Source organism: Pan paniscus, chromosome 1 (assembly GCF_029289425.2).
Source record: "Pan paniscus chromosome 1, NHGRI_mPanPan1-v2.0_pri, whole genome shotgun sequence".
NCBI lineage: Eukaryota > Metazoa > Chordata > Mammalia > Primates > Hominidae > Pan > Pan paniscus.
This window is the reverse complement of record NC_073249.2, coordinates 79,951,011-79,976,985: the sequence shown is the minus strand read 5'-3', so window position 1 is coordinate 79,976,985 and position 25,975 is coordinate 79,951,011. Positions and strand designations below refer to the sequence as shown.

At 37.4% G+C, this 25,975-nt stretch overlaps 2 protein-coding genes across 10 annotated transcripts in view; one reads left to right on the top strand and one right to left on the bottom strand.

The window, feature by feature from the left end:
- Positions 1 to 297: 297 nt before the first annotated feature.
- On the bottom strand, positions 298 to 2,987 carry METTL18 (methyltransferase 18, RPL3 N3(tau)-histidine). 3 transcript variants are annotated; one of them, XM_003824634.7, is made up of 2 exons: positions 2,645 to 2,987; positions 298 to 1,666 (listed from the first exon to the last, which is right to left on the bottom strand). In XM_003824634.7, exon 2 carries the CDS (start codon positions 1,462 to 1,464, stop codon positions 346 to 348), a length of 1,119 nt encoding a protein of 372 aa, XP_003824682.1. In that variant the 5' UTR covers positions 1,465 to 1,666; positions 2,645 to 2,987; the 3' UTR covers positions 298 to 345. The 3 variants fall into 3 exon arrangements, with proteins under 3 accessions (XP_003824682.1, XP_003824681.1, XP_034796133.1); XM_003824633.6 differs by having other exon boundaries at positions 2,590 to 2,812; XM_034940242.3 differs by lacking the exon at positions 2,645 to 2,987 and adding an exon at positions 1,846 to 2,491.
- Positions 2,803 to 25,975, top strand: part of FIRRM (FIGNL1 interacting regulator of recombination and mitosis) — a 62,008-nt gene continuing 38,835 nt past the window's right edge. For 2 of the 7 annotated variants that reach the window (XR_004666845.2, XM_063604012.1), the window contains exons 1-8: positions 2,854 to 2,987; positions 6,697 to 6,736; positions 8,668 to 8,756; positions 10,401 to 10,505; positions 10,950 to 11,090; positions 11,846 to 12,011; positions 13,775 to 13,859; positions 15,559 to 15,697. Coding sequence is in view for 5 of the 7 variants with exons in the window: in XM_063604012.1 (XP_063460082.1) it covers positions 2,877 to 2,987; positions 6,697 to 6,736; positions 8,668 to 8,756; positions 10,401 to 10,505; positions 10,950 to 11,090; positions 11,846 to 12,011; positions 13,775 to 13,859; positions 15,559 to 15,697 (876 nt within the window). In the remaining 2 variants the exon portion in view is untranslated. Of the gene's footprint in view, positions 2,988 to 3,405; positions 3,761 to 6,634; positions 6,737 to 8,667; positions 8,757 to 10,400; positions 10,506 to 10,949; positions 11,091 to 11,845; positions 12,012 to 13,774; positions 13,860 to 15,558; positions 15,698 to 25,975 lie in introns of those variants that run through there. The other 5 variants (XM_008978288.4, XM_008978291.4, XR_008625213.1 and 2 more) reach the window with 5 other exon arrangements.

The window sequence follows — 25,975 nt, the reverse complement described above, 5'->3', positions numbered from 1 at the left end:
AGACTGGGAAGAAATTCACAGACTTGAGAGAAGAAATGGCAGGATTTCCTGGGAACAATTTCATGTAACGTCAAAGGTGGTAAAAGGTCAAATAGAATGAAGATGGAGAATACCGGATTTTCTTACAAAATGATTTCCCAGGAGATCTCATCAAATGCACAAGGATACATTCTCAGTTTCACCTAGTGAGTACAAGATTGGTAACATAGCTCACTTATGATTTGGATAAACAAAACTAAACAAACAACATCAAAATTTCAGGAAAAATAATAGCAAAACAGAAATCAAACACTCAAATTTTTGGTCCTTCTGTTTATTTCATTTTGGATACTCAGTGAACGTTAATTAACCAGGAGACTTAAAAGTTATTTCAATTATGAACCTCTTCAATCCTTCATCAATTATTTTGAGTATTCTGGTCTTAAAAACATCTCTTTCTTCTACAAACTTCTGAAAGAGATGAACACCTCCACCTACACCAAAATAATGTGCTTTGCTGGCCAAAAGTACACGTCCATTTTTACTTAACAGTCTAAGGAAAGTCTGGTGCAAATTACTATAATAATCTGGGTTGTAAATGGTTTCTGAGGTGAGAATGAGATCATATTTTACAAAAAGTTTTTCACTGCTTAGTACAAGCTTACAAAACTCAGACCACTCACCAGAAAAAAATCGGCATTTATATAGTTGTGTTACTTTTGGTTTCCTGCATCTTTTCACATCTGGCTCATTTACATCATTTTCTTCATCTTCCAAAGTGGAGTTAGCTACTACATTAGGTAAGGTTACTTCATCAATCACCATACTGTTATAATCTTGAAAGTGAATTTCTTTGGACCCTCCCTTGAATGCAGTTATACCCAGTAAACCTGATCCACAGCCAAGATCCAAGACTTTTTTCCCAGCAAATTTCACTTTGGCCTTTGTGAAATAAGCCAGGAGGTCAAAGGTACATTCCCAGATTTTTAAGCCTCCCTCATAAACACCTGTAATCAGATCAGAGTGAGAAGAAAAGCTTTTTGAAACTATGTTTTCTCCAGGGAAGTTCTCTTTCAACAAGATGGTTTTCACTACTGATAACTTAACATGCTGGAAACCTGGTAATGTTTCTATGACTTTATTTTCTAACATCTTCTTTAAATCTTTAGGCATAGCATGCTCTTTGGCAGCTCTCAAGGAGGGCTGTTTTCCATGTGGCTCCAAGTTCCTTGAACTGCTGGCTGCACTGAGTGGACTGTCTGTGTCTTGAGAGGGAGCTGCATTTTCCATTGACTTATGTTCCCACAAGTGATCCTGAGGCAAGTCAAATTGTTCTGCAGAACATTTTCTGTCCCTCTCTTCTCCTTTTTGACTTTCTGAGACTGACAGCTCTTTTGAGGAATCCAGGGTCAAAGCTCCATCTCTAATGGGTGTTAATTCATTTTCCAGATGGTCTTCTATAGTGAAATTAAACTGAAAGGTCATCCTCTTATTAAATGCACACAATCTTTAAATTCAGATTCTTCAACTTCTGGATAGAATTTGATGATACACACAAATCTGCCTCAATTATTCAATTAGTTTTGTTGGGCCCAATTTCTCTTTAGCAGCTTATACATGGTAACAAATATTTAGAGATATTTCCAAATGACTTTTTAGACGTCTTTGGTCCTCTTTCCAAGCAGCTCTGGAAAGAAAAAAAAAGAAAAAAGAAAGAAAATGATGATTAAAGCAAAATGGCATATTTCACTAAAGTGTAATATTAAACAGCCACCCCCACCCCTCCCCGTCCCACCATACAGCTGCTTTTTCTTAAAAAGTTGTGGGGAAGAGAGAGAGATAAGAGATTTGGACACTCATACACACCTTAAGGGTTCAAAAGTGGGAGAAGAAAATCAACTATAAAAACAAACAGAAGAACAGCAGCAGCAGCAACCACCACCACTACCACCTGGACAAACATAAAGTCCAAGATATTCAGACAGGACAGCCTAGCTACTTGCTGTCTTTCAGCTGTCTTGATTTGTGTCCAACCATATTCACCCCCTAAGCTTCCAGAATAACTTCACTTCTGTCTTTTACAGAAGACGTGCAGTATTTTATTTTGGTAAGTCAGCGTCCTCTTAAAAACATGCATAGGTATGGCCTGGTGTGTGTAAATTCATCCAAGACTTCACTCCAAACATTTAGTCGAGAACAGCAGCCCTAAGTGTATGGAAGTGGGGGTAATTTGGCAATAATTAGTAAAGACTAATTCGGTGGCAGAGCAAACGCAAACTAGGGCACTGCAGTAGTTTGGAGAGACCTGTAGAAATAAGAAGCAACTTTATTGAGAATCTTCTATCTACTGCGCTAGACACTATATCATCTGCCTCAATTTTCACAGTTCTGGCAAGTGGGATCTTTGTTCCCTTTATACAAGATTTACAATTTGGGGGAGAGGCGGGTCACCCAGTCCCGCGGCTAGGAACGCGCCTCTTTCCTCTCCCATCACGCTGCAAGGCTTGGAGTCACTTCCGGCTGCAGGTCCCGGAACAAATCCGACCCCAGAAGTGGGGACTTCTGGCCCTCACCTCCCCATTTGAATGTAATGTTTACAGTGATCCAGACCTGGGGATGCTTGCTTCCCGACGTGTCCTGGGATCGCGCTTCTGAAAAAGCTCACCTCACGACGCCTCCTCCGGACCTAAATCGCGCACCAGTGAGTCGAGTCCTCCAGGGACTAGAGAAGCCCGACGTTCTTTCCGGCCTTGAGGGACCCGGGCTCACCAAGAAACCAGCCGCCCTCCTCTCTATGGTTTGGAGCCGGCGGAGAGCGCGCAAGGGTTGGCGGGACTGCGAGTTTCCGGTCTGGGCTTTGGCGGGTCTGGTTTGAAGCTCTCCTGTTTGACGAAAGTATGTCTCAGGAAGGTGCGGTCCCAGCTAGCGCGGTTCCCCTGGAAGAATTAAGTAGCTGGCCAGAGGAGCTATGCCGCCGGGAACTGCCGTCCGTCCTGCCCCGACTCCTCATATCCTTCCTTGGTTGTCACTTCTACCTAGAGAAGGGTGTGGGCGGGTCGCGAACCTTTCTCTTCTGTCCCTTCAGACCCACCGCCAGGCTGGGTTATATTACCGCGGCCTGAACCCCCTCTTTTCTTTGTCAGTGAGTGGGATGAAAAGTGAGGGACTGGAGGGGAAGCGACAACCGTGGTAGATTTAAGTAAGGCTTTGGCCCTGGAAAGGCTCGCGGACGTGTTCTGACCCAAGGTTTTAGCAGTGGATGTGGCGTTTTCTTCCATTCCTTCTTTGAGTTTTTCTGTACTCGTTGCTTGCAATTAAGTGTAAATACTTTTGCTAGTGGATAATGGGGGAGGCAAGGACTGAGACCTGCGGTATGAGGATAGCTCTGGCTCTTAATAGTTTGAGGTAAAGCGAGATACTCTGAGCTTTTGTCTCCCGTAAAAAGGGTGGTGAATATGAATAAGGGCTTTCTTAGCGTTGTGAGAATTAAAGGACATAGTTCTATGGTGTGAAATCTTTAAAAGATGTTCAGTAAATAAAAATGATTTTCCTCCTTCCCCTCTCAGACCTCTTTTTCTTCTTTCTTTCTTTTTTTTTTTGACAAGTTCTCACTCCTCTCACCCAGGCTGGAGTCTTTCTGAAAGAGTTGCTTCCGCTTGTTGTTGGCTTTCAACTGTTGGATTTGAGGCGCTTAGCGCCTTCTTCGTCCGGGTGCAGCACATTCTTGATTGGTCTCATGCCTTTGTGGTTGTAAATGTGCCTGGAATCCTAGCCTTTCATGGTAAACCATATGTATATGTATCTTTTTCACAACATTTGAGCCCAGCTTTATACAATTACACTCAAAAGAAAAAAAGTAACCTTCACTTGAGAGAATCTCAATACTGCACAAATATTGTGCAGCTAAAGCCCTATGTAATCACATAGAAGTTATTCACCTAGGCATTAGCAAAATCTCAGAAGGTGCCAAAGCCCCCTTTTTTAGTTTTTGTGTAGATACAGAATTGCCGTCTTCAAGGAGTTTCAACTTGAAAACAAATAGCCACCCTCAAAACATTCAAAAACACTTAAACTGCATGCATAATGTGTGTGAGACATGGTGTTAGGCTTTGGGAGAACAGAGACACGGAACGTGATTCCTCTTCTTCCCCAAAGCTTATAGAGAGACTTCATTAAGTTGAAAGTCAACATTCCCACCTAGCTTTGCACTTCAAACGACATATTCAAAAAAGCCCAAACTTCTCTAGTTTTCTTCATCTGAGTAAATGGTTTCACAAACTGAAACCTTGAATCCTCTCTCTCTCACACACCCGATCAGTAAGTTCTATTGTTTCTGATTCCAAACTATGTCTTGAATCAATCCGTTTATCTCCATCCTCATTGCTACCACTCTGATTCCAAACCCTTATCACCTCTCACTTGGAGTATTAATAGTTTCCTTGTTTCTACTCATAATTCATTATTCCAAAAAAGTTAAGAGGGGAAAAACATAGATCTCGTCATTTCCCTTTTTAAACCACTTTACCTTCAAGGTTCCAGGTGATATAAGCCTTGCCCTTCTCTCATACCTAGTTAATTAACTACACTCTGTTCATGAATACATTAGGCTCACCTACCTCAAGATCTTTTTGCTCAGCCTGATTTGTTCTCTCAGCCTTTTGCATATTTCATGTTTATGTCTTGGCCCAAATGTCACTTCCTTAGAGGGGCTTTTTCAGAGCCTTCAATCTTAGGCAGTTCCCCCAAACGCAGTCTTACACTTGTATCACATTGGCCTGTTCAGTTTTCTAAAAAGCACATTACCATTAAAAGAAATGCTCTTGTTTGCTTTGTATATTTTCCACTTCTACACATTATGTTGCAAAGTTCATAAAGGCAGGATGTTGATTTTCTTCACAGCGTTACCCTCAGCATCTAGAACAGTGCCTGACACATAGTAAGCATTCATTAAAGGGCTAAAAATATTTCATGTTTTAAAAATACTTGGGAGTCTAATTAGACAATACTTTTTTTCAGCTTATGGTAGTATTTTAGCTTCACTATTTTAACAAATGAAAAATTTGCAATAAATCTACAATGCCATTACCCCCCAAAATCATTTTCATGTTTTGCATTTTACGTATTATTTTCCAGGCCTTACCTGCATGTCTGCATAATCATAACTGACTAATTTTGGAACAGCTGGTAATTATTTGAGCTTTACTGAAGTTTTTTCATGAGGCCAATTCTACCCTACTGAACTCAAATTTGAGTTAATGATGACCTCATTTTGATTGCTGCTGTAAAAAATAAGATTTCAGAAGAGGAATGAATTCTTGTATTACTGTGGTAGGACTATGGGTTTTTTTTTTGTTTTTTTTTTTTTTTTGAGACGGAGTCTCACCCTGTCACCCAGGCTGGAGTGCAGTGGTGCGATCTCAGCTCACAGCAACCAGGTTCAAGCGATTCTCCTTCCTCAGCCTCCCTAGTAGCTGAGATTACAGGCACGTGCCACCATGCCCGGCTAATTTTTTGTATCTTTAGTAGAGATGGTTTCACCATGTTGGCCAGGCTGGTCTCGAACTCCTGACCTCGTGATCCGCCTGCCTCAGCCTCCCAAAGTGCTGGGACTACAGGCGTGGGCCACCGTGCCCGGCCGGGTTATTCATTTTTCTTATTGACATTCTTTGATGATTCTTACGGTGTTGTTACAGTAAAACATTTCTAACAATTATTCTAACAATTATTCTTGATGGTGTATATGAAGAATTAATTGTCGTGTATTTGTAAGCTGCTATGTGCAGAAGAATTTCAGTCAAATGAAGTTGGTAAGATAGGTATGTAAGTAATATGAAAATAAGATAGAAGGTGATGAGTGACTTAGGTATAAATTAAGTACAATAGAAATGTTGAGGAAAGAAAAATTTCTTGTAATAGAAATCGGAAGTACAAACTGGGCATGGTGGTGTGCATCTCTAATCCCAGCTCCTTGAGAGGCTGGTATGGGAGGGTCACTTTAGCCCAGGAGCTTGAGGCTGCAGTGAGGTATGATCATGTCACCGCACTCCATCCTGGGTGACAGCAAGACCGTCTCTCTTTTTTTTTTTTTTTTTTGAGACGGAGTCTCGCCTATGCTGGAGTGTAATGGCACGATCTTGGCTCACTGCCACCTCTGCCTCCCAGTTTCAAGTGATTCTCCTGCCTCAGCCTCCTGAGCAGCTGGGATTACAGGTGTGCGCCACCATGCCCAGCTAATTATTTTGTATTTTAAGTAGAGACGGGTTCTCACCATATTGGCCAGGCTGGTCTTGAACTCCTGACCTCTTGTTCTGCCCATCTAGGTCTCCCAAAGTGCTGGGATTACAGGTGTGAGCCACCCCACCTGGCCCCGAGCGAGACCCTCTCTCTAAAAAAAATAAATAAATAAATCATAAACCTGTGGATTATTGTAGCATTGTTTCTCATCTGTCAAAAATATTTCATGACTATGCATAGTTTGAAAAGGCAAGTTTGTCCCTGGGCAATTTTCAAAATATTTCTTTAATGTGTTTTCACAATACTGTTTACCTAATAAATCTTAAGTTTTTAAAAGCAAAATTAAGCCAGTAATTTGAGTCCAATTCCAATCTCTTATGGGTCATTGCTTAAATTTCAAAAGGGTTTTATTTTTTTTTAGGTTTGTTCTGAGTAATGAATACCCTATTACTATGATACTAGTATCTTCCTTAATTATCCTACTCATTGTCTCAACATTCTGACAGTTGGATTGAGCATATTCGTAAGTAAAATTGTTTTAACTGTATGATGTACTTTGATGTTAAGTTCCGAGTCCCCACATACCTCGGTAGATGTGTCCTTACAGTTTTGTATTCCCTTGAAATGTAACTGTTCTCTATGTTACAGCCTTTATAACCTTCAGTTACTTGAAATGAACAAATTCGTTCAAATTCCAGCACTTAAAAGTTTTAAATTACATTTTGGATAAATACCAAAGTGTTTTGTTGATGATGTATGTATAAACAAATTGTAAATATTAAACGTTAGTTGTTATGATTAGACTATATAAAACATGATATGCAGTCTACTGAATAACTATCAGCCTCTAACATGTTTAGTGTCATTTAGAAAATGCTTTCTAAATTGCCAAAAGCTGATTGTCTAGGTGATAACAAATTTATCATTTGGAGGAAGTTGACTTTCTCATTTTCATGTCTTCATCAGTCTTACTTGATGAGATTCATTCTTCTAGTCAGAAGAGAGTTTAGACTGCTCAGTTTACTCATACTTTGAGTTAGCTTTTCTATTTAGAGTTCACTTGGTTGTGGAATATTCATTTATAATTTGAATCTACATTGTGTAATGGGACCTAATTTTTTTTTTCCTTTGTTTTTGTTGGAGTCTCGTTTTGTCACCCAGGTTGGAGTGCAGTGGCGTGATCTTTGCTCACTGCAACCTCCACCTTCCAGGTTCGGGTGATTCTCCTGCCTCAGTCTCCCAAGTAGCTGGGATTACAGGCATGCTTCACCACACCTGGCTAATTTTTGTATTTTTAGTAGAGATGGGGTTTCACCATGTTGGCCAGGCTGGTCTCAAAACTCCTGAGCTCAAGTGATCCTTCTGCCTTGACCTCCATAAGTGCTGGGATTACAGGCGTGAGCCACTGAGCCTGGCCCCAGAGTTTGTTTTGTTTTGTTTTGTTTTCAAGACAAGATCTCGCTCTGTTGCCCAGGCTGGAGAGCAGTAGTGCGATCATAGCTCACTGCAGCCTGAACTCCTGGGTTCAAGCTATTCTCCTGCCTCCATCTTCTAAAGTGCTGGGATTACAGGTCTGAGCCATGATGCTTGGCCTATGTTTTTGTTTGTTTGTTTTGGGGGACAGGGTCTTGCTTTGTCACCAAAACTGGAGTGTAGTGGTGCGAACATAGCTAGCTCACTGCAGCCTCCATCTCCCACGCTCAAGCAATCCTCTCACCTCAGCCTTCCAAGTAGCTGAGACCGCAGGTGTGTGCTACCATGCGTGGCTAATTTTCTATTTATATATTTATTTTTTGGTAGACATGAGGTCTTGTCATGTTTCCCAGGTGGTCTTTAACTCCTGGGCTCAGGCAATCCTCCCGCCTCAGCCACCCAAAGTGTTAGGATTACAGGCGTGAGCCACCGTGCGTGGCATAATTTTTTTTAAGTAAATTAGTTTTTTATCTTGAGTATAGAAGTGATTCATGTTCATTGTGGAAAATATGAAACATATAGAAAAACAGAAAAGATTACAAAACATCTAATCTGAAATGGTTAAGATTTCGATGAGAACAGTCTCATCTCATTTCCGTATATTCCTGCCAGCCTATCCATCATTCTTTGTACATGTTTATCTACATTAAAATTGGTGTTATATTTTGGAAACTTTTTGTTTAACTACATTGTGAACATTTTTCATGTTTTAAAATGTTATTTTAATGATGGCAGATCCTATTCAATAGATGTACACACACCTATTTAACTGGTCCACAATTGTTGGATATGTAGGTCGTTTCCTTTCTCTCTCTCTCTTTTTTTTTTTGGCTACTACTTAATAGTTTCTCTGTATATAATGTGATATTTTGAAAGTGTATCAAGCTTTAGATTGGTAGTATTCTTGCATTTAATAAAGGGCAGTGGCCTTTGTTGACTGACATGACAATATTTTTATAAAATTTGTTATTTGCTTTACAGAAATTTTGAAAATTATTGTAGAAATGTTTTTACCTCATATGAACCACCTGACATTGGAACAGACTTTCTTTTCACAAGTGTTACCAAAGGTATAATACTATTACCTGAAAATACATGTTATAAGGAATCTAGCCTCAGTCTTAGATGATTTATTATTAATTATGGCTCTGTTTTTCTAATATATCAAATATATTCAAAATAAAAATAAGGAGTAAGTAGATCTCATGTGAGACTATAATGGTGTTAGTGTGATCATTAGGCAGTTAAAAATTGTTATAGGCCCGGCACGGTGGCTCATGCCTGTAATCCCAGCACTCTGAGAGGCTGAGGTGGGCAGATCATCTGAGGTCAGGAGTTCGAGACCACCCATGGTCAACATGATGAAACCTCATCTCTACTAAAAATACAAAAAATTAGCTGGACGTGGTGGCGGGTGCCTGTAATCCCAGCTACTTGGGAGGCTGAGACAGGAGAATTGCTTGAGCCTGGGAGGCGGAGGTTGCATTGAGTCAAGATCGTGCCATTGCACTCCAGCCTGGGCAATAAGAGCGATGCTCCGTCTCAAAAAAAAAAAAAAAAGAACTTATATTTTCAGATTGTGTGGTTCTTTTACTAACTGAATTTAAGTTATTTGTAGTCAATTTTAAATGCTCTTGTATTTTAAAGCCACTGTACTCCAGCCTGGGTGACAGAGTGAAACCCTTAATTCAAAAAAAAAAAAAAAAGAAAAGAAAAGCTGGAATATTGGCAAAATCAAGTAACTAAGAGAAAACATTAAATTCACAGAATATGTTATTACATTTTAGATATATATAGTATATGTTTTCTCTGAAAAGCACAAGCATACCTTTTTTGTTTTAAATGGAGGGAACTAAAGATACTTTGGTGCCAAAATGAAACATTATTTGTAATTAATCTCTTATTGAAATGGGTTTCTAACTTTAGCTTTGAATCGTAATCTTTCACATTTCTTGTACTCATAGTCACTTGATGATTCTCTATCTGAAATATTTCTTAGAATTTGTTCTTGACCACCAGAAAAAGATTCAACTGTTACATAGATGAAAATGGATGTTGAGTGTTAACAGGCCTATGGGAAACAGTATTTTCTTTAGCTACATTGTATTGTTGACTGTGTTGCTATTCTTATAATGTTTAGGTCATTTAAATTGTTAGAAAGATCCAAGTATTAAGATCTAGGGTGGCTAACTTTTCACAGACAAAAAGCTTGTTTGCAAGGTCATTTACTATACCCTTAATTCAGGAAGGTTAGCTTGAATTGGGTCAAAAGGAAACTGGTTAGAAAATAAGTGAGTAGTGAATAGGCGATTCAGTGCAAATTCCTTCCAGAAAATACCCTTGTAAATGACTGTATGAATGTGGATTCTTCAAGACAGTCAAATTTATTGTGCAAAAGTAATACTTTTATTTTTTGCATCTCTAAAACATGAACTTTGAGTGATTTTTTTAAAAAATTGATGCTATTAAATAGATTCAAACCATAGAAATGGAAAATAAATTTCTATTTGGGGCTTTTGGGGGGATTATGTTGTAAAAATACCTTTTCTCTATATTTTGTGCTTAATTAGGTACAATTGTTAAGCTAGATGATGGCCTGTGGATGTTACTAGTGCAAAATCAAATTATCGTATTGTGTTTTCTCTGTAAAGTTTTGTCTTGTCTTTTCTAGTGATTTCTCTTATTCCTGTTTATTACTTGATTTGTTTTTACAGACTGTGAAATTATTTGATGACATGATGTATGAATTAACCAGTCAAGCCAGAGGACTGTCAAGCCAAAATTTGGAAATCCAGACCACTCTAAGGAATATTTTACAAGTAAGTCAAATGTATTAGAAAGCAGGAGAGAGAGGGAGCTTAAAGAATGTCAAAATTTTTATACTGATACTGATTAGCTATGTATTCTTATGTAATGGCCTAATGTTGGAATTAAATTTATAGAATTAAAGACGTGAATATAGAAACATGAATTCTGAATAATAAACTCTTATAAGAAGAGAAGTCATCAAGCTAGCTGACCCTACCTGTATTTTCAAGGGATATGTGTAGAACACCTGCCATGTGTTTTGAAGTTTGTGTTAGTATTCTAAATGGCTAGACAGTTGTTCCAGTATTTGTAGTTCTGATAGACTAAAGTTCTGTGAAAAGAGGAAGAGACTGTGTTTTGTTCACTGCTGTATTTGTAGCACCCAGCATGCTGACTAATACCTTTTCAGTGCACAAAAAATATATTCTAAGTGAAATTTCCTTCCTTATTCACAGACAATGGTGCAGCTCTTAGGAGCTCTTACAGGATGTGTTCAGCATGTCTGTGCCACACAGGAATCCATCATTTTGGAAAATATTCAGAGTCTCCCCTCCTCAGTCCTTCATATAATTAAAAGCACATTTGTGCATTGTAAGGTGAGTAAAGGTCTAATTATACTTTGAATGGTATATAATCAATGTGCATAGGGGCTGAGTAAAATAATGTTTGTATAAGATTTTACATTTTAGTCTATATTATTGAAATAAACTTTTCCATAGAATAAAGAACATGTAAGTAAATAATTGTTGCAAAAAAAGTGGTTTTAAGGAAGTCATTAAAAGTGGCTTTTTGGGGTTTTTTAGTTTTATCTTATTTCCCCTCTATAAAGAAAGAAGTTTTAAGAATTTGTGTTGAGACAGACACAGGGATCCTGAAATAGTTATGTCATGTTGCATTGATCAATATTCAATTACCATTATGATTAGATCCTTTTATAAAGGGAAGTTAATCCTTATTTAGTCCATCTCTACATGCCAAAGGTAGCCTTGAGGCACAAAAGCTTGCCTAGAATTTATGGGGCACAGACAGTTTTAATATTACTATTTGTTGGGCGAATGAAAATCACTAGTTAATTAATACCTCTCTTTGCTGATAGGATGCTAAAAATGTCATGCACCTGGCCTAATGTTACCCTTTTTTAGTTCTGTATTTGCAAGATCATGGAAGTCAGAAATAATATTTTATACATGCTTGCATCTCTTGAAGCACACTATATTTAATGGATGTTCACTAAACAATGAATGAATATGTGATTCAGTAAATTTATGATCTCTAATAGTATGAATTAAAGTAAATTTGGCTCTTGAGCTTTGATTTGTTTTTTCTCTCATTTTTATTTATCCGTAATCAGAATAGTGAATCTGTGTATTCTGGGTGTTTACACCTAGTTTCAGACCTTCTCCAGGCTCTTTTCAAGGAGGCCTATTCTCTTCAAAAGCAGTTAATGGAACTGCTGGACATGGTTTGCATGGACCCTTTAGCAGATGACAATGATGATATTTTGAATATGGTAATAGGTGAGTGAAGAAAACTTTCTGCTTAGTATATGGTGACTATAAATCATGTATCAATTAAAATTGTCTCTAATGATTCATGTTATTTTCTTACTAATTATGCATTAAAATTGATTTAAATCTTACCAAATAAATTTTTAATCTTTAAATTTGGAATTTGTAAAATTTATTTTGGGTACCTTAACCTAGATTTGCGTATTTAGTTACTGTAATTTCTCCACAATGATTAACTTATATAACTTTATAATCTCTGAGGTTGTCCATATTCAGAGACAATAACTTTCACATTTTTTTAACCATAACTGATATTGAGATGCAGTTTATATTTCCTTCCAGAATACATATAAATACGTGCATATGTGTATGTAAATATGTCTATTCTCATATACATATTATAATGAAATAACTCATTTTACATGTGATGCACTTTATACTAGTTTATTTTTATTTTATTTTATTTTTTTGAGACAGAGTCTCACTGTGTCGCCCAGGCTGGAGTGCAGTGGCACAATCTCGGCTCACTGCAACCTCGCCTCCCGGACTCAAGCGATTCTCCTGCCTCAGCCTCATGAGTAGCTGGGATTGTAGGCGTCCGCCACCACACCTGGCTAATTTTTGTATTTTTAGTAGAGACGGGGTTTCACCGTGTTGGCCAGGCTGGTCTTGAACTCCTGACCTCAGGTAATCCACCTGCCTCAGCCTCCCAAAGTGCTGGGATTACAGGCATGAGCCACCGTGCCCAGCCAATACTAGTTTATTTTTAAAGAATTGCTGGTCATAACACACTTCATTGATTTTATCACTCATTAATGGATTATGAACAAGAGTTTGAAAAACAATATAAAGGCAAAGTTTGCATTCAAAACTTTGGTATAAAGAGAGTAAGTTGGTTTTGTGCAGTGTATCAGGCACCTGTTGCTCTGCAACACACCACCTCAAAATCTATTTATTCACTATTTATTTATTCATGATTCTGTGAGTCTGCAGTTTAGGGTGGGATGCCCTGAGACAACTTTCTCTGATCCACCTGGGGCACTAGCTCACCCATGTGACTTCAGTGACTTCATTCACATCTGGCTGTTGGCAGAGGCAGAAGTACTTGAGAAAGCCATGTGCATCATCCAGCAGGCTCACCCCATCTCAGATACCTGATGCCAGTGGTTTCAGGGTTTCTAAGAGTAGCAAAAGTGTGAGCAGGTCGCTGTATGCTAGCACTTTTCAAGTTTCTGCTTGCCTTAATTTTATTATTGTCCCCTGGGCCACAGCAGGTCATAGCGTTTAGCCCAGAGTCATTGTGGAAAAGTGTGGATTCACAAAGGGCAGTCATTGTGGCCATTTTTATAAATAATCTACCACAGACTGAGTAAAAGCCTTGCATGAATACCATGGAAATTAATTTGAATTCTTCCTTTTTAGATTTTCTTTCCTTAGCAATTTGTTTTGTCATTTTGGATTAGAATTATATCTGTAGAATATTTCAGTTATAATAGGGTACAACTTTTATTCCACTGAACATCTTTAGTTTTATTTAGGTCATCTGGTAGGTATAAACTTCAGAAGTTAATATTCAGTATTTATAAAAACCATTAACAAGTGTGACACTTAAATAGTTTAGATAATTCTTTTGACACAACTGTTTCCAAATTGTGTTACGTATTTTAATTCAATCAAATGTTGAAATTGTTCAGTAGATAGTTTTAATTATAGGAGAAACTCACCCCCATGACATTTGGATGTCTTAAAAGTTCTGTTATCTTTCTTTGCAGTTATTCATTCTTTATTGGATATCTGCTCTGTTATTTCCAGTATGGACCATGCATTTCATGCCAATACTTGGAAGTTTATAATTAAGTAAGTTAGTTTGTTATTTTTTACTTTTTAGAAAATGTTTTCCATATTCCCCAATCTTAATTATTCATGATTCTTTAGATTGCATTTAAAACGTTTTGTGTGAATTTAATGTTCACTGACACTGCTGTCTGATAATCCAGATATTCTACATGTAGCTCTCAAGCCAAATTGGACTTCTTTACCCTGTGGCCTCTAAAATTAAAAAAAGTGTTCTTCCTAGTTAGCTAGTACTTCAGAAATAATGGGCCATGGGCCAGACTAGAACTTAACCACTTTTCTTCTGCTACTGTTGTTTAACCAGCTATCAAGTATCCTATTTCTAGGATTAGATAAATTGATAACTATAATTAAAACAATATAATCTTTTCATTAGGTACTTTTAAGTTGTTCACGCTTAATTCCATTTGTACAGTAATTTTAACTTTCTGGAACTGAAGCATTTTAAAGGGTCACCAGGGATAGTGCCTGTAGCATTCATCAGATTCTTAGGGGTGAGAGGAGATGTGGTTGAGATGTAAAAATGGTTAAGAATATCTACTTTATACACATACATAAAACATTAAAGGTCAGTGTATTTTCAGGTCTTAGGTGCTTTTCTTGTACTACCAGGACATTAAGTTGGCATTCAGTGGTTAAGAGTGTTGCCTGGGAGCTGTATCACATGTGCTTAAATCCATTCTTGAAATCATTTACTCCTGAGCCCTTGGGCTATTTGGTTAATTTCTCTGAACGTTAGTTTGCTCATCTGAAAATGGAAATAATAATAGCAACTTCTTGACAGGGTTATAGTGAGAATTGAGTTCATCACTGTGAAATGCTTAGAAATGTGCATGACACATAGTTAATGCTCAAGGAATTAGCCACATCACTATCATCAACACTGATTATCTTCCACTCTTACCCTCTTCCAGTTCATTTTCTGCCCAGCAGAATGATCTTTTAAAAAGTAAATCAGATCATGTCACTCTATTGCTTGAAGTCTATCCCATTTGACTAAGAATAACAACCTAATCCTCTGTGGATGCTGCCTCCTTCACCAGCCTGTCTCATGCTGCTCTCCCTACTCTTAGTTCCTCAAACATACCAAACTCTCCTATCCCAGAGTCTTTTTGTGGTTTTTCCATCTGCCTAGGATGCTTCTCTCTCCTATTGTGTACCTTGCTAACTCCTGCTTACTGTCTTTCAGTTCTCAGCTTAAGAGTTATATCTTCATGATAACATTCTTTGATATCCTTACCCTAAGATTAAGTTAGATTGATATCCTTACCCTAAGAATAAGTTAGATTAGGTCTCTCTATTGTAGCACCTTAGACTCTGTCATTTGACAAATCACAGCCCTAATTAATTATTCTTAAAATTATTTAACGTTCTCTCTCATGCTAGACCACAAGTTTCATGCAGGTAAGGCAGAGATTGTGTCCATTTGTTTGACCCCTTTGTCTCCAGGGCCTGGTAGAATGCCTCATACATACATAGTAAGAATTCAATTAATATTTTACACAGAGAAAAAATTAGCAACTTATTTAAACAAATATAACTGCTTCAGAGGTAAACTGGGCACATCTTAGTTATATTATGTGATATATGATGCTTTTTGATTGTTTCTTTAAATGTTCTACAAGGTAGATATTGTTAGTGGTCCTAAGTTACTTGATGTGTTACTTGTGGTGATTGTATTCTTTTCTTTTTATTCATTTAGGCAGAGCCTTAAGCACCAGTCCATAATAAAAAGCCAGTTGAAACACAAAGATATAATTACTAGCTTGTGTGAAGACATTCTTTTCTCCTTCCATTCTTGTTTACAGTTAGCTGAGCAGATGACACAGTCAGATGCACAGGTAAAATTTGGGCTAATAGCATTTTAAACAGCAACTCTTATTTTCTTTGACAGTTAGTAAATCTCATTTGAATGTCTGGGTCAGTCTATTTAAGAGGATTTTAATTTATTTCATTTGGGTGTTTTTTTTTGATCTGTGGGATTATTTATATCCCATAATTACTTTTCGCCCAGAGCATTGTATTAGATTCCTAACTGCTGTCATTGCCTCTGGGGTCTACCTGGCTCCCTCTTTGCTTGGTAACTGGTTGGTCACAGCATTCTTCTCAGAATCCTTTCATTCTTTTCTGCATGAGAACAAAAATTCTTTTGTTCATATTTATACAAGATCTGATATAGCTGCAATCAATCTTGCATTTTTTCTTCACCAACGCATTGCGACCTTTAGGGATACAAGTATGTTTGTGCATGTATATGTATGTATCAGTCTTTTAAATTTGATATAGTCATACATTTGTTTTTATTTTGCAAAGTTAGAGTGTTGAATTGGTATCCCATTTATGAAACATTATATTCTAAAAATTTGTAGTACGATTATTGGGAATTATAACTCATTTTCCTGTAACACTGTTATACATAGTACCTTTTGCTTTCAGACTAGCCCTCAATTTTATTTAACTATAGTAGTCCTAAATTATAAGATTAATAGTACTCAGGACCTAACAGTTATATGTAATTTGTTTTTTTTTGTTTTTTTTTGAGATGGCGTCTCACTCTGTCACCCAAGCTGGAGTGCAGTGGTATGACCTTGGCTCACTGCAGCCTCTGCCTCACGGGTTCAAGGGATCGTTCTACCTTAGCCTCCTGAGTAGCTGGGATTATAGGCGCCTGCCACCACGCCTGGCTAATTTTTTTAGTAGAGACGGGGTTTCACCGTATTGGCCAGGCTGGTCTCGAACTCCTGACCTCAGGTGGTCCACCCGCCTTGGCCTCCCAAAGTGCTGGGATTACAGGTGTGAGCCACCGCGCCCAGCCTATATGTAATAATTTTAATGGGACCATGAATTGAATATTTCTTCCTTGAATAGCAATGACATAGCCCCTTCTATTGTACATCTGCAAGCTGATACAGGGAATTCCTTTGTACCTGCGCTCTTCCCTGCCAGTCAGCTATGGGGGTGAAAGTGTAGGGGTTCATCCAAGTCCTAAAACTGGTAGCAACTCCTAGGGCAGGGCTGATCTGGAAGGACAGACCCTAGGGGAGGGTGGAACTTTAAAAAGAAGTTCTGAAGGTAGTAAGAAGGAAATGAGGAGTAGTGTTAGGAAGGGGCTAACTTTTTTCTTCTTGCTTCTCTTCTTTATCTCACCTGCCCCTCCCCTTATATCCCTTCTTCCTTTTTCCCTTTCCTTTTTTGTCCTCACTTCATTCGTGCATCCTTTCTGATTCCTCTTACCTTGCTAAAAGGAGAAGTTTGTTTGGGTATCCTATATCAATGGCAGGAAGGTTGTTTTCTTCTTTACCTTTATCCTATAGATTCATATTCTCAACCCCAACCTCCTCCTTTTTCAGTTTCCTTCTTGCTTCTCTTGACACCACAGAGTTTGCAGCTAGTACTTGGAGAGGAAAATTAAACAGAGATACTTGGACCAAGAGTAAGCCTAAGCAACAGTATAGTCTATAGTGGCAAGAGAGAGTATGGGGGCTGCTTAGCCAGGGTGGCTGTACATAAAGTATATTTTCAGTTTATATAAACTGTTTATAGATGGAAATCAGAAAATTTAAATTCTCTTAACTGTCCAAGAAAATTCTCATTTTTTCAAATTTGGGACTGATAAATGTGACCAGTTCTGCTTACTGTCCATTGCCTGAAATGGAGCTTTGAGGTGGACTGTATAATTTCTTCAATCTTAACTCCAAATTCTGATCAGCGTCGCCCTCTGCTGTTCACTATTAATATTTATTTACCAATCAAAGTAAAGTATTGAAGTTTTCCTGGCAGTTTTCACTTTGTGTCTTAGTCCATTTAGGCTGCTATAACAAAATCCCTTAAACTGGGTAAGGGATTATAAATATTAGAAATTTATCTCTCACAGTTCTGGAAGCTGGGAAGCCCAATATCAAGGCACCAGTAGATTTGGTGTCTAACCAGGGTGTGCTGTCTGCTTCAAAAATGGCCCCTTGTTGCTGCATCCTCACTTAGTGCAAGGGGCAAGACAGCTCCCTTCAACCTCTTTTATAAGGGCACTTATGTCATTCATGAGGGCAGAGCCCTCATGACTTAATCACTTCCCCAAAGGCCCCACCTCTTAATAGTATCACATTGGGTGTTAGGTGTCTGGGAGGACACCAATCTTCAAGCCATATCATCTCACTTGGAAAAAAGTCAAAATAAAACCAGTAGATTTAATTAATATTACACTATTTATAGAAGCGTGTGATGTATCATTCCTTGTATTAATTTCCTGGGGTTGCCGTAACAAGTTACCACAAACTAGGTGGCTTAAAACAATAGAATTTTATTCTCTCACATTTCTAGAGGCAGAAGTTCACAGTGTGTCAATAGGGCCATGTTCTCTGGAAGGCTTTAGGGGAGAATATATTTCATATCTTTCTCTTAGCTTCTCGGTGTCACTGGCAATCCTTAGCTTACTTTGGCTTTCTGTGTCTTCACATCATCTTTTTATAAGAACACCAGTGATAGTGATTAAGGGCATACCTTACTTTAATATGACCTCATCTTAACTAATTATGTCTTCAATAACCCTATTTCCAAATAAGGCCACATTCTGAAGTATTGGGAGTTAGAACTTAAAGCTTTTTGGGAGGGACACAGTTCAACCCATAACAACCCCTAAAATCGATATTTATTCTCAATTAAGTCTTGAAATTGGTTTCAAAAAGAGAATATTCTATTAGAGTTTTTAATGTATAGTTTTAACATATGGTTCTTTAGTCCCCAATTATTTAGTTTTGCTATAAACAGGGAAATTTATTTGGCCCTTAGAACTAATTTAATTTCCACTCTAATTCCTACTTATGTTTATATAATGCTTTTAGAAATTTGTATTATTCAGAAAATAAACATGTACTATTATATCTGTTGCCTACACTTAGATTTTATTGCCTGCTACATTTAAATTTTATTAGTATTTTAATTGTTTTATTAAAGAAAGAATGTGCCTGTAATCTCAGCACCTTTGAGAGGCCAAGGCAGAAGGATTGCTTGAGCCCAGGAGTTTGAGACCAGACTGAGCAACACAGGGAGACCCCCATCTCTACAAAAAATAAAAAAATTCTCCAGGCCTCATGGCACATACCTGTAGTTCTAGTTACTTGGGAGACTGGGGTGGGAGGATGCATTGAGCCCAGGAGATCGAGGCTGCAGTGAGCCATGATCAGGCCACTGTACTCCAGCTTGGACAACAGAGTGAGAGCTTGTCTAGATAGATAGATAGATAGATAGATAGATAGAAAGATAGATAGATAGATAGATAATCTAAATAGATAATAGATTATCTATATAGATAATAGATTATCTATCTAAATAGATAATAGATAGATAGATAGATAGAGCTTGGACAACAGAGTGAGAGCCTGTCTAGATAGATAGAAACAAAGAAAGAAAGAAAGAATGGTGCTCATATTTTAAAGCATTGAAAAATGGTCTTCCTTGCTTATATTACCCACACCTTCTTTGTTGGCATTAAGATGCAAACTTTGTTTTAAACAGTTGAGTAAATCAAAGATGGGACTGTTATTTGTGTTATTTACCTGCTTTTTGAAAATGTAAAAATAAAACTCTAGGTTTAATTAGTAGTATGCTATTTAGTAATGAAGTAAAGCTAGAGGCTTCGAACAAATCTTGTGTAATTTCCTCTTGAATGAGAGAGAAAATTTAAAGTAAGCAAACAAATAAGTTGTGTGTCACCACTCATTCAGTCATTTAACAAGTATTTCCAGAGTACTTATTCTGTGCCAGGAAATGTTGTAGGTGCCCTCAACAACTTAGAGTCTAGCCTGAGACACAAGTAAGTAGGTAATTATTATAGAATGGTATGATCTTTGGAGGACTGGGTATTGGCTGGCTCATGGGAGTACAAGATAGGTACCCAGTGATGAAGTCAGGAAAGGTTTCTTATGGTGATATGATGACGTCTATGCTGATTATAAGGTCAGTGTAGAATAAACTTTGTGCTTTTAAATTTGCATAGCACCGTATTAGAGTTCATCTTCAAAATAATCGAAAAGGCTGAGTGTGGTGGCCCATGGCTGTAATCCCAGCACTTTGGGAGGCCGAGGTGGGCAGATTGCTTGAGCTAGGAGTTCGAGACCAGGCTGGCCAACATGGTGAAACCCCGTCTCTACTAAAAATACAAAAATTAGCCAGGAGTGATGGTGCGCACCTGTAATGCCAGCTACTTGGGAGGCTGAGGCAGGAGGATCACTTGAACCCAGGAGGTGGAGGTTGAAGTAAGCCGAGGTCATGCCACTGCACTCCAGCCTGGGCAACAGAGTGAGACTCCATCTCAAAAAAAAAAAAATGATCAAAGAAAGGTGAATTTTCATCTACCCTATTTCTGCTGAGGAAAATGGACTATTTTCAAATATTTTTAATAAGGGTCAAAATGAGGGATCATATTCCATTAGCGAACCATCCAACTCTGTTTTGATTGGGTTTAATGAAGATTTTGCTATATTGGAAAAGAAACATAGCCAATTAACATATAAGTTAAGATATGTTATTTTCATATGAAATAATTCACAAATTAAAGAGTAATTTATTTGACTTAATTTTATGGCACTATTTAAAGCTGTTTGGATTATAGTGTGTATTATAAACTTGGGTGGTGGAACAACCAATATTTATTGAGCTAAGTTGCTTAAATGTCAGACACTGTTTAAATCTCACAATAATCCTGTATTAACCTCATTATAGATGAGAAAACTGGGCCACAGAAAGGTTTAATAACTTTCCCCAGATCATATAGTAGTTGTAGTAGGACCAGGACTTAAATCTAGGCAGATGAATCTATAGCCCTCCTTGCATACTATTGGCACTACCCACTGTTTTATCAATTTACAAATGTAATATGTAATCAGAAAACTCACACATATTACACAAGTATCTAACATGGAAGGTGAAATCCTATTTTCGTCTACTAGAAAGAATCACAGGAAAGGTTTTGATTTATTTTGGGGGTGGTTTAACACATTTAAAAATAATGATAGGATTATGTTATCATTAGAGTCAATAGACAAATCTCTGAAAACAAAACGTTTTATTTGGGAGGAAGTAATTGCACTTTGGAGTATTCATGCAGACCAATTGTTCGGTATGTCCACAGAAAAAGGAGAAGGTTAGCGGTCTTATAAAAAAGGAGACATATTACGTATAGCTCTTCAAGAAAGTCCATTGGCACTAGATTTGGGGAGCTGTCAAGCTCTGATTGGTGAGTGATGGCAGTGGGTAACACTGGTCTTAGAGTTGCACTAGTTTCTTTCAGTAGCCCTTAGATAAAACTGGTTTCCGGTTACAGCAGGCAGTTTCAGCAGCCAGGCCTACAGAGAATTACATTTTGGGAGAAATGTTTTGTGCCCTGAGTGCTTTTCCCCTAGGCCTGTTGACTCTGTTTTAGTTGGGTATGACAAGAATGACTCAATTTTTGTAATTAATTTTTACATTATACAAATTGTTTACAATTTGATTTTTTACTTAACAGTTTATCCTTAGGGCTTTCTCTGTCCATGAAGATATATGTACCTGATTCTTATATGATTATACTATAAATTTATAGTTGACCCTTGAACAATGCAGGTCTGAACTGCACAGGTCAACTTATGCAGACTTTTTAAAATTGTCATTTATTACCATAAAATAATACAAATCTATTATCAAAGGTTAAAATTTATCAAAACTTAGCACACAGAGACCATACATGGTACCATGCAGTTGAGAGAAATGTAAACAAAGGTAAATATGCAGTATTAAATCATAACTGCATAAAATTAACTGTGGTACATATTGTAGTACTATTAGGTTGTGCAAAAGTAATTGCAGTTTTTGCCGTTATTTTCTATATATTCAATATACAATAATTTCATAGCCACTTCCTGTTGCTGTTACTGTGAAAAGTGTTGCAAGGCCATGTGATACTAACCATCCCCACATGAGCAGTTTGTCTCTCCAGTAAGTAAATTGCTTTTCTCAGTAAAAAGTTATCGCTTGAGGTGCCTCCATATTTTTTCATCATCTTTAATGCAATATGGAAACCCATAAGAAGTGCCACTAGTGATCCTGGAAGTGCTCCCGAGAATTCCTTGATACATATTGTAAATTGAGGTCTGCAACTGCAATTACCTGCCATTTCAGACAGATGATTCCTCTTGTAAATAGACAGTGTTAATACATATAACATACAAAATATGTTAATCGGGTCTTTTTATTAGTAAGGCTTATAGTCAGTGGTAGGCTTTTATTAGTAGTTAAGTTTTGGGAGACTCAAAAGTTATACTCGGATTTTAGACCACATGGGGGTTGGCACCCCTAGACCCCATGTTGTTCAAAGGTCAACTGTATTTAGGTGTTCTCCACATGATGCACACTTGGTACATTTCAGTTTTCACTATATAAAAAAAGTTTTTTTTTTTTTTTTTTGTAAAGTGAAAGCAAGTTTATTAAGAAAGTAAAGGAATAAGGCCAGGCGCGGTGGCTAACGCCTGTAATCCCAGCACTTTGGGAGGCAGAGGTGGGTAGATCATGAGGTCAGGAGTTGGAGACCAGCCTGGCCAACGTGGTAAAACCCCATCTCTACTAAAAATACAAAAATTAGCTGGGCACAGTGGTGGGTGCCTGTAATCCCAGCTACTCGGGAGGCTGAGGCAGGAGAATCTCTTGAACCCAGGAGATGGAGGTTGCAGTGAGCCGAGATCGAGCCACTGCACTCCAGCCTGGGTGACAGAGCAAGACTCTGTCTCAAAAAAAAAAAAAAAAAAAAAGAATAAAGAATGGTTACTCCATAGGTGGAGCAACCCCTAAGTCTCCTGGTTGGCCACTTTTATGGCCATTTCCTGATTTATATGCTAAACAAGGGGTAGATTATTCCCTTTCTGGGAAAGGGGTGGGCAATTCCCAGAACTAAGGGTTTCTCCCCTTTGTAGATCATATAGGGTAACTTCTGGTTGTTGCCAGGGTATTTGTAAACTGTGATGGAACTGATGGGATTATCTTTTATCATGCTAATGCATTATAAATAGTGTATAGTGAGCAGTGAGGACAACCAGAAGTCACTTTTGTCACCATCTTAGATTTGGTGGGTTTTGGCCAGCTTCTCTACTGCATGCTGTTTTATCAGCAAGGTCTTTGTGACCTGTCTTGTGCTGACCTCCTATCTCATCCTGTGACTTAGGATGCCTAACCTGGAAATACAGTCCTGTAGGTCTTGACCTCATTTTACCCAGCCCCTTTTCAAGATGGAGTCCTCTGGTTAAAACACCTCTGACATATTTCCCTCCTCCCTTTTATAAGGGAACCCTTAATCCTAAGGGTTGTAGAGGGACAAATAGACATCTTCTATAACTTCTTCGGGCTGAATAGGGATGATGATATTCCTGCCTAACTATTGGGGTCTCTTATATTCGGGGTAGAGAGGAGATCAGTCAGAAAGTGTCAGTATGATGAGGGCCATTCATAACTCTCAATTCCAAAAAAAGGTGATATCTGGAAGATTAGTAAGTGTTCGATTTAATAAAATATTCAGTAATTCATATTCCTACACAGAATTATCTTGTATTCCTACACAGAGAACAACAGCAGTATATTCCACAACAGTAAAGCAAAATAAGTAAAATTATCCCAAGTAAACTAAATAAGAAGGCTTTCCATGAACTGGGCAACTGTTGGAAACCAAGCTGATTCCAGCATGGGCCCAGAATTAGAATACTGATCCAGATTTTCACATTACCATCTCTCTTGTTTCTTCTGAGCAGCAGCCAGAGATCACTGGTTGGTTCACAGGAATAAGCAGGGTTAGTCTAAATTGCAGAAAAAACCCTCAAGAACAACTGATGAGAAAAACACTCAAAAACACCTAATAACAAGTGTACCATAGTTTTTGAAACATAATTTTTTTTCTCTCTCCAGTCTCCCATTTTTACTAAAGGCAAATCATGATAAGACTGATTTGCTTTTTTATATTTGGTCTGATTATCTGTATAAAGTACAGCAAGAATAATTATTTTTCACATGGGCTTTTTAAAATTGGCTTTGATGGAACTCTGTTTCATAAGGAAACTCAGATAAGACTTTTTAAAATATGAATTGGATAAATTCCTTTCCTCTTGAGGTCCCAAGATAACTTGGGGCTCCTGGGCCTGTCAGAAAGTGACATTCTTTACTTACCACAGGTAAGGAACCCTGTACAGGGACTGCATAAACAAGGTATGAGGCAAGTTTTCCCAAGGGCCTTTATTGGCTTTATAAGTCAAGTTTGATTCCTTAAAGGAAAGCACACTATTCCAGCCAAAGCCTTGGTAAAATAACCAGTTTCTCCAGTTGTGTCCTGTTGCAAAAGAAAACATTTGTATTGCACTTATGCAAATAACTATATTGCTGTAAGTTAAGAATATTCATAAATAGGTTCCAAATTCTGGAGAAATCAGAAACAAATATGCTCCAAATTTTATTCACAGCGATATACTTTACTCAATTGTTAAACAGCTCAAAGAAAAGCTCACAACAGCTCAAAAGAAGTTTTCTTGACTCTGAAAAGTAAAACAAAGAATCAGCAACATTTTAAACAAACAAACAAAAAAAATTACTTCAGTCTTCTGTTAGTTCAGTCCATGTAGTTAATGCTTGCCCTGTTTGATATCCACGAACGCTCCAGCTCTTCATCAGAGTCCTGGAAATTTCTTTCCTCTATTTTAATGTCACAGTTGCCAAAGTTATCAGAAACCTGCATTGAAAAGCACCTGTCAAAGTCCTGTAGCTGATTAAAAATCAACTTTTGATTAAACAAGACAACAATTGTCTGTGGATGACAAAAAGCCTTAGGGCAGCCTCTGTTAAAGCCATAATTGACTGGGGATTTTGGTTACTTCTGTGGCAGATAACAATTTTATATAACAATTATAGTATACATTAAGTCATATCAGAATTATAGTTGTTTCCCATAATTTTGGAACACATGCCAATAACATATTTATACAAATATAGCCCAAAGAAAGCCAAACATCATTTTATATTTGACTATGCTTCCTGTATGATTTTTATACCAAAAAAGCCAAGTTTCACCTTTGCACTAGTGTCCTATTGATGTTAACCCCAATTCTTAATAAAACTGTATAGACAAATCTATCTAATTTTAATCAGTATAAAATGTAATCAGTATAAAACTGTATAGACAAATCTATCTAATTTTAATCAGTATAAAATTTAATCAGTATAAAATCTAATTTTAATCAATATAACCATAAGGTAAGATTCTCATAAACCATTTACAACTCTTTACAATTTTTGTTAAAGAGTAGATTATTGCTCTCAGGAAATCCTGTTGTGATTTTTTCCAGTGTTCAATTTATAGAAAAACTGAATAATACCCCTTTAACTTTAGCCAATATGTTCACACAGATTTTTTTTTTTGCAAGATTAATTTTTTACAAATGTTGTACAACTTGCTCAAACCTTCAGCGTTATCCTATTTAACTTAAAACAATCCTATCCCCCTTTAATCTAGGTCAAAAATCCACATTCCCATGCTTTCTTATAATCTTTTACCAAAAACACATTTCACTTTCCTTACATACCTGTAATGTAAAACTGTTTCTTCAGTAGTCTTCAATTACATGTTACAATGTTAACTCTTAGCAACTTTTACTTATGGTGGAAAACCTTGGTAAGTAAGGAATTCTAATTATGTACTAGGTATGGAGCCTAGGACACAGAACAGAAGTGTAGGTAAGGTCTGACTCTTTCTAGCATAGCTAGGGGGCATGGCTAACACCACATGTCCCCAGGCCTTACCTAGAATCTGCTCCAAAGTTAAACAGTTTTCAAAAGTCAAAGAAGCAGTTTATGACCTTAAAGCATTTAGCAAACCTAATATCTAACCTGCCTAATTTAAACCACGTCTTTATTTTGAAGATATTTTAATTTTACCAATAATCTTTAAAACTGTATTTCCCAGAAATTACTTAAGTCACATGAACTAAAAGGCATTCCACTTTTTACTTTTCTGACAAAATATTTAAGTGTTCATTGTTTTTAAACCAGTTATCAAGCTCTTTTATATTTCATACACAATACATATAAATATACAGAAGAAGAGATCCAGTAGTTAT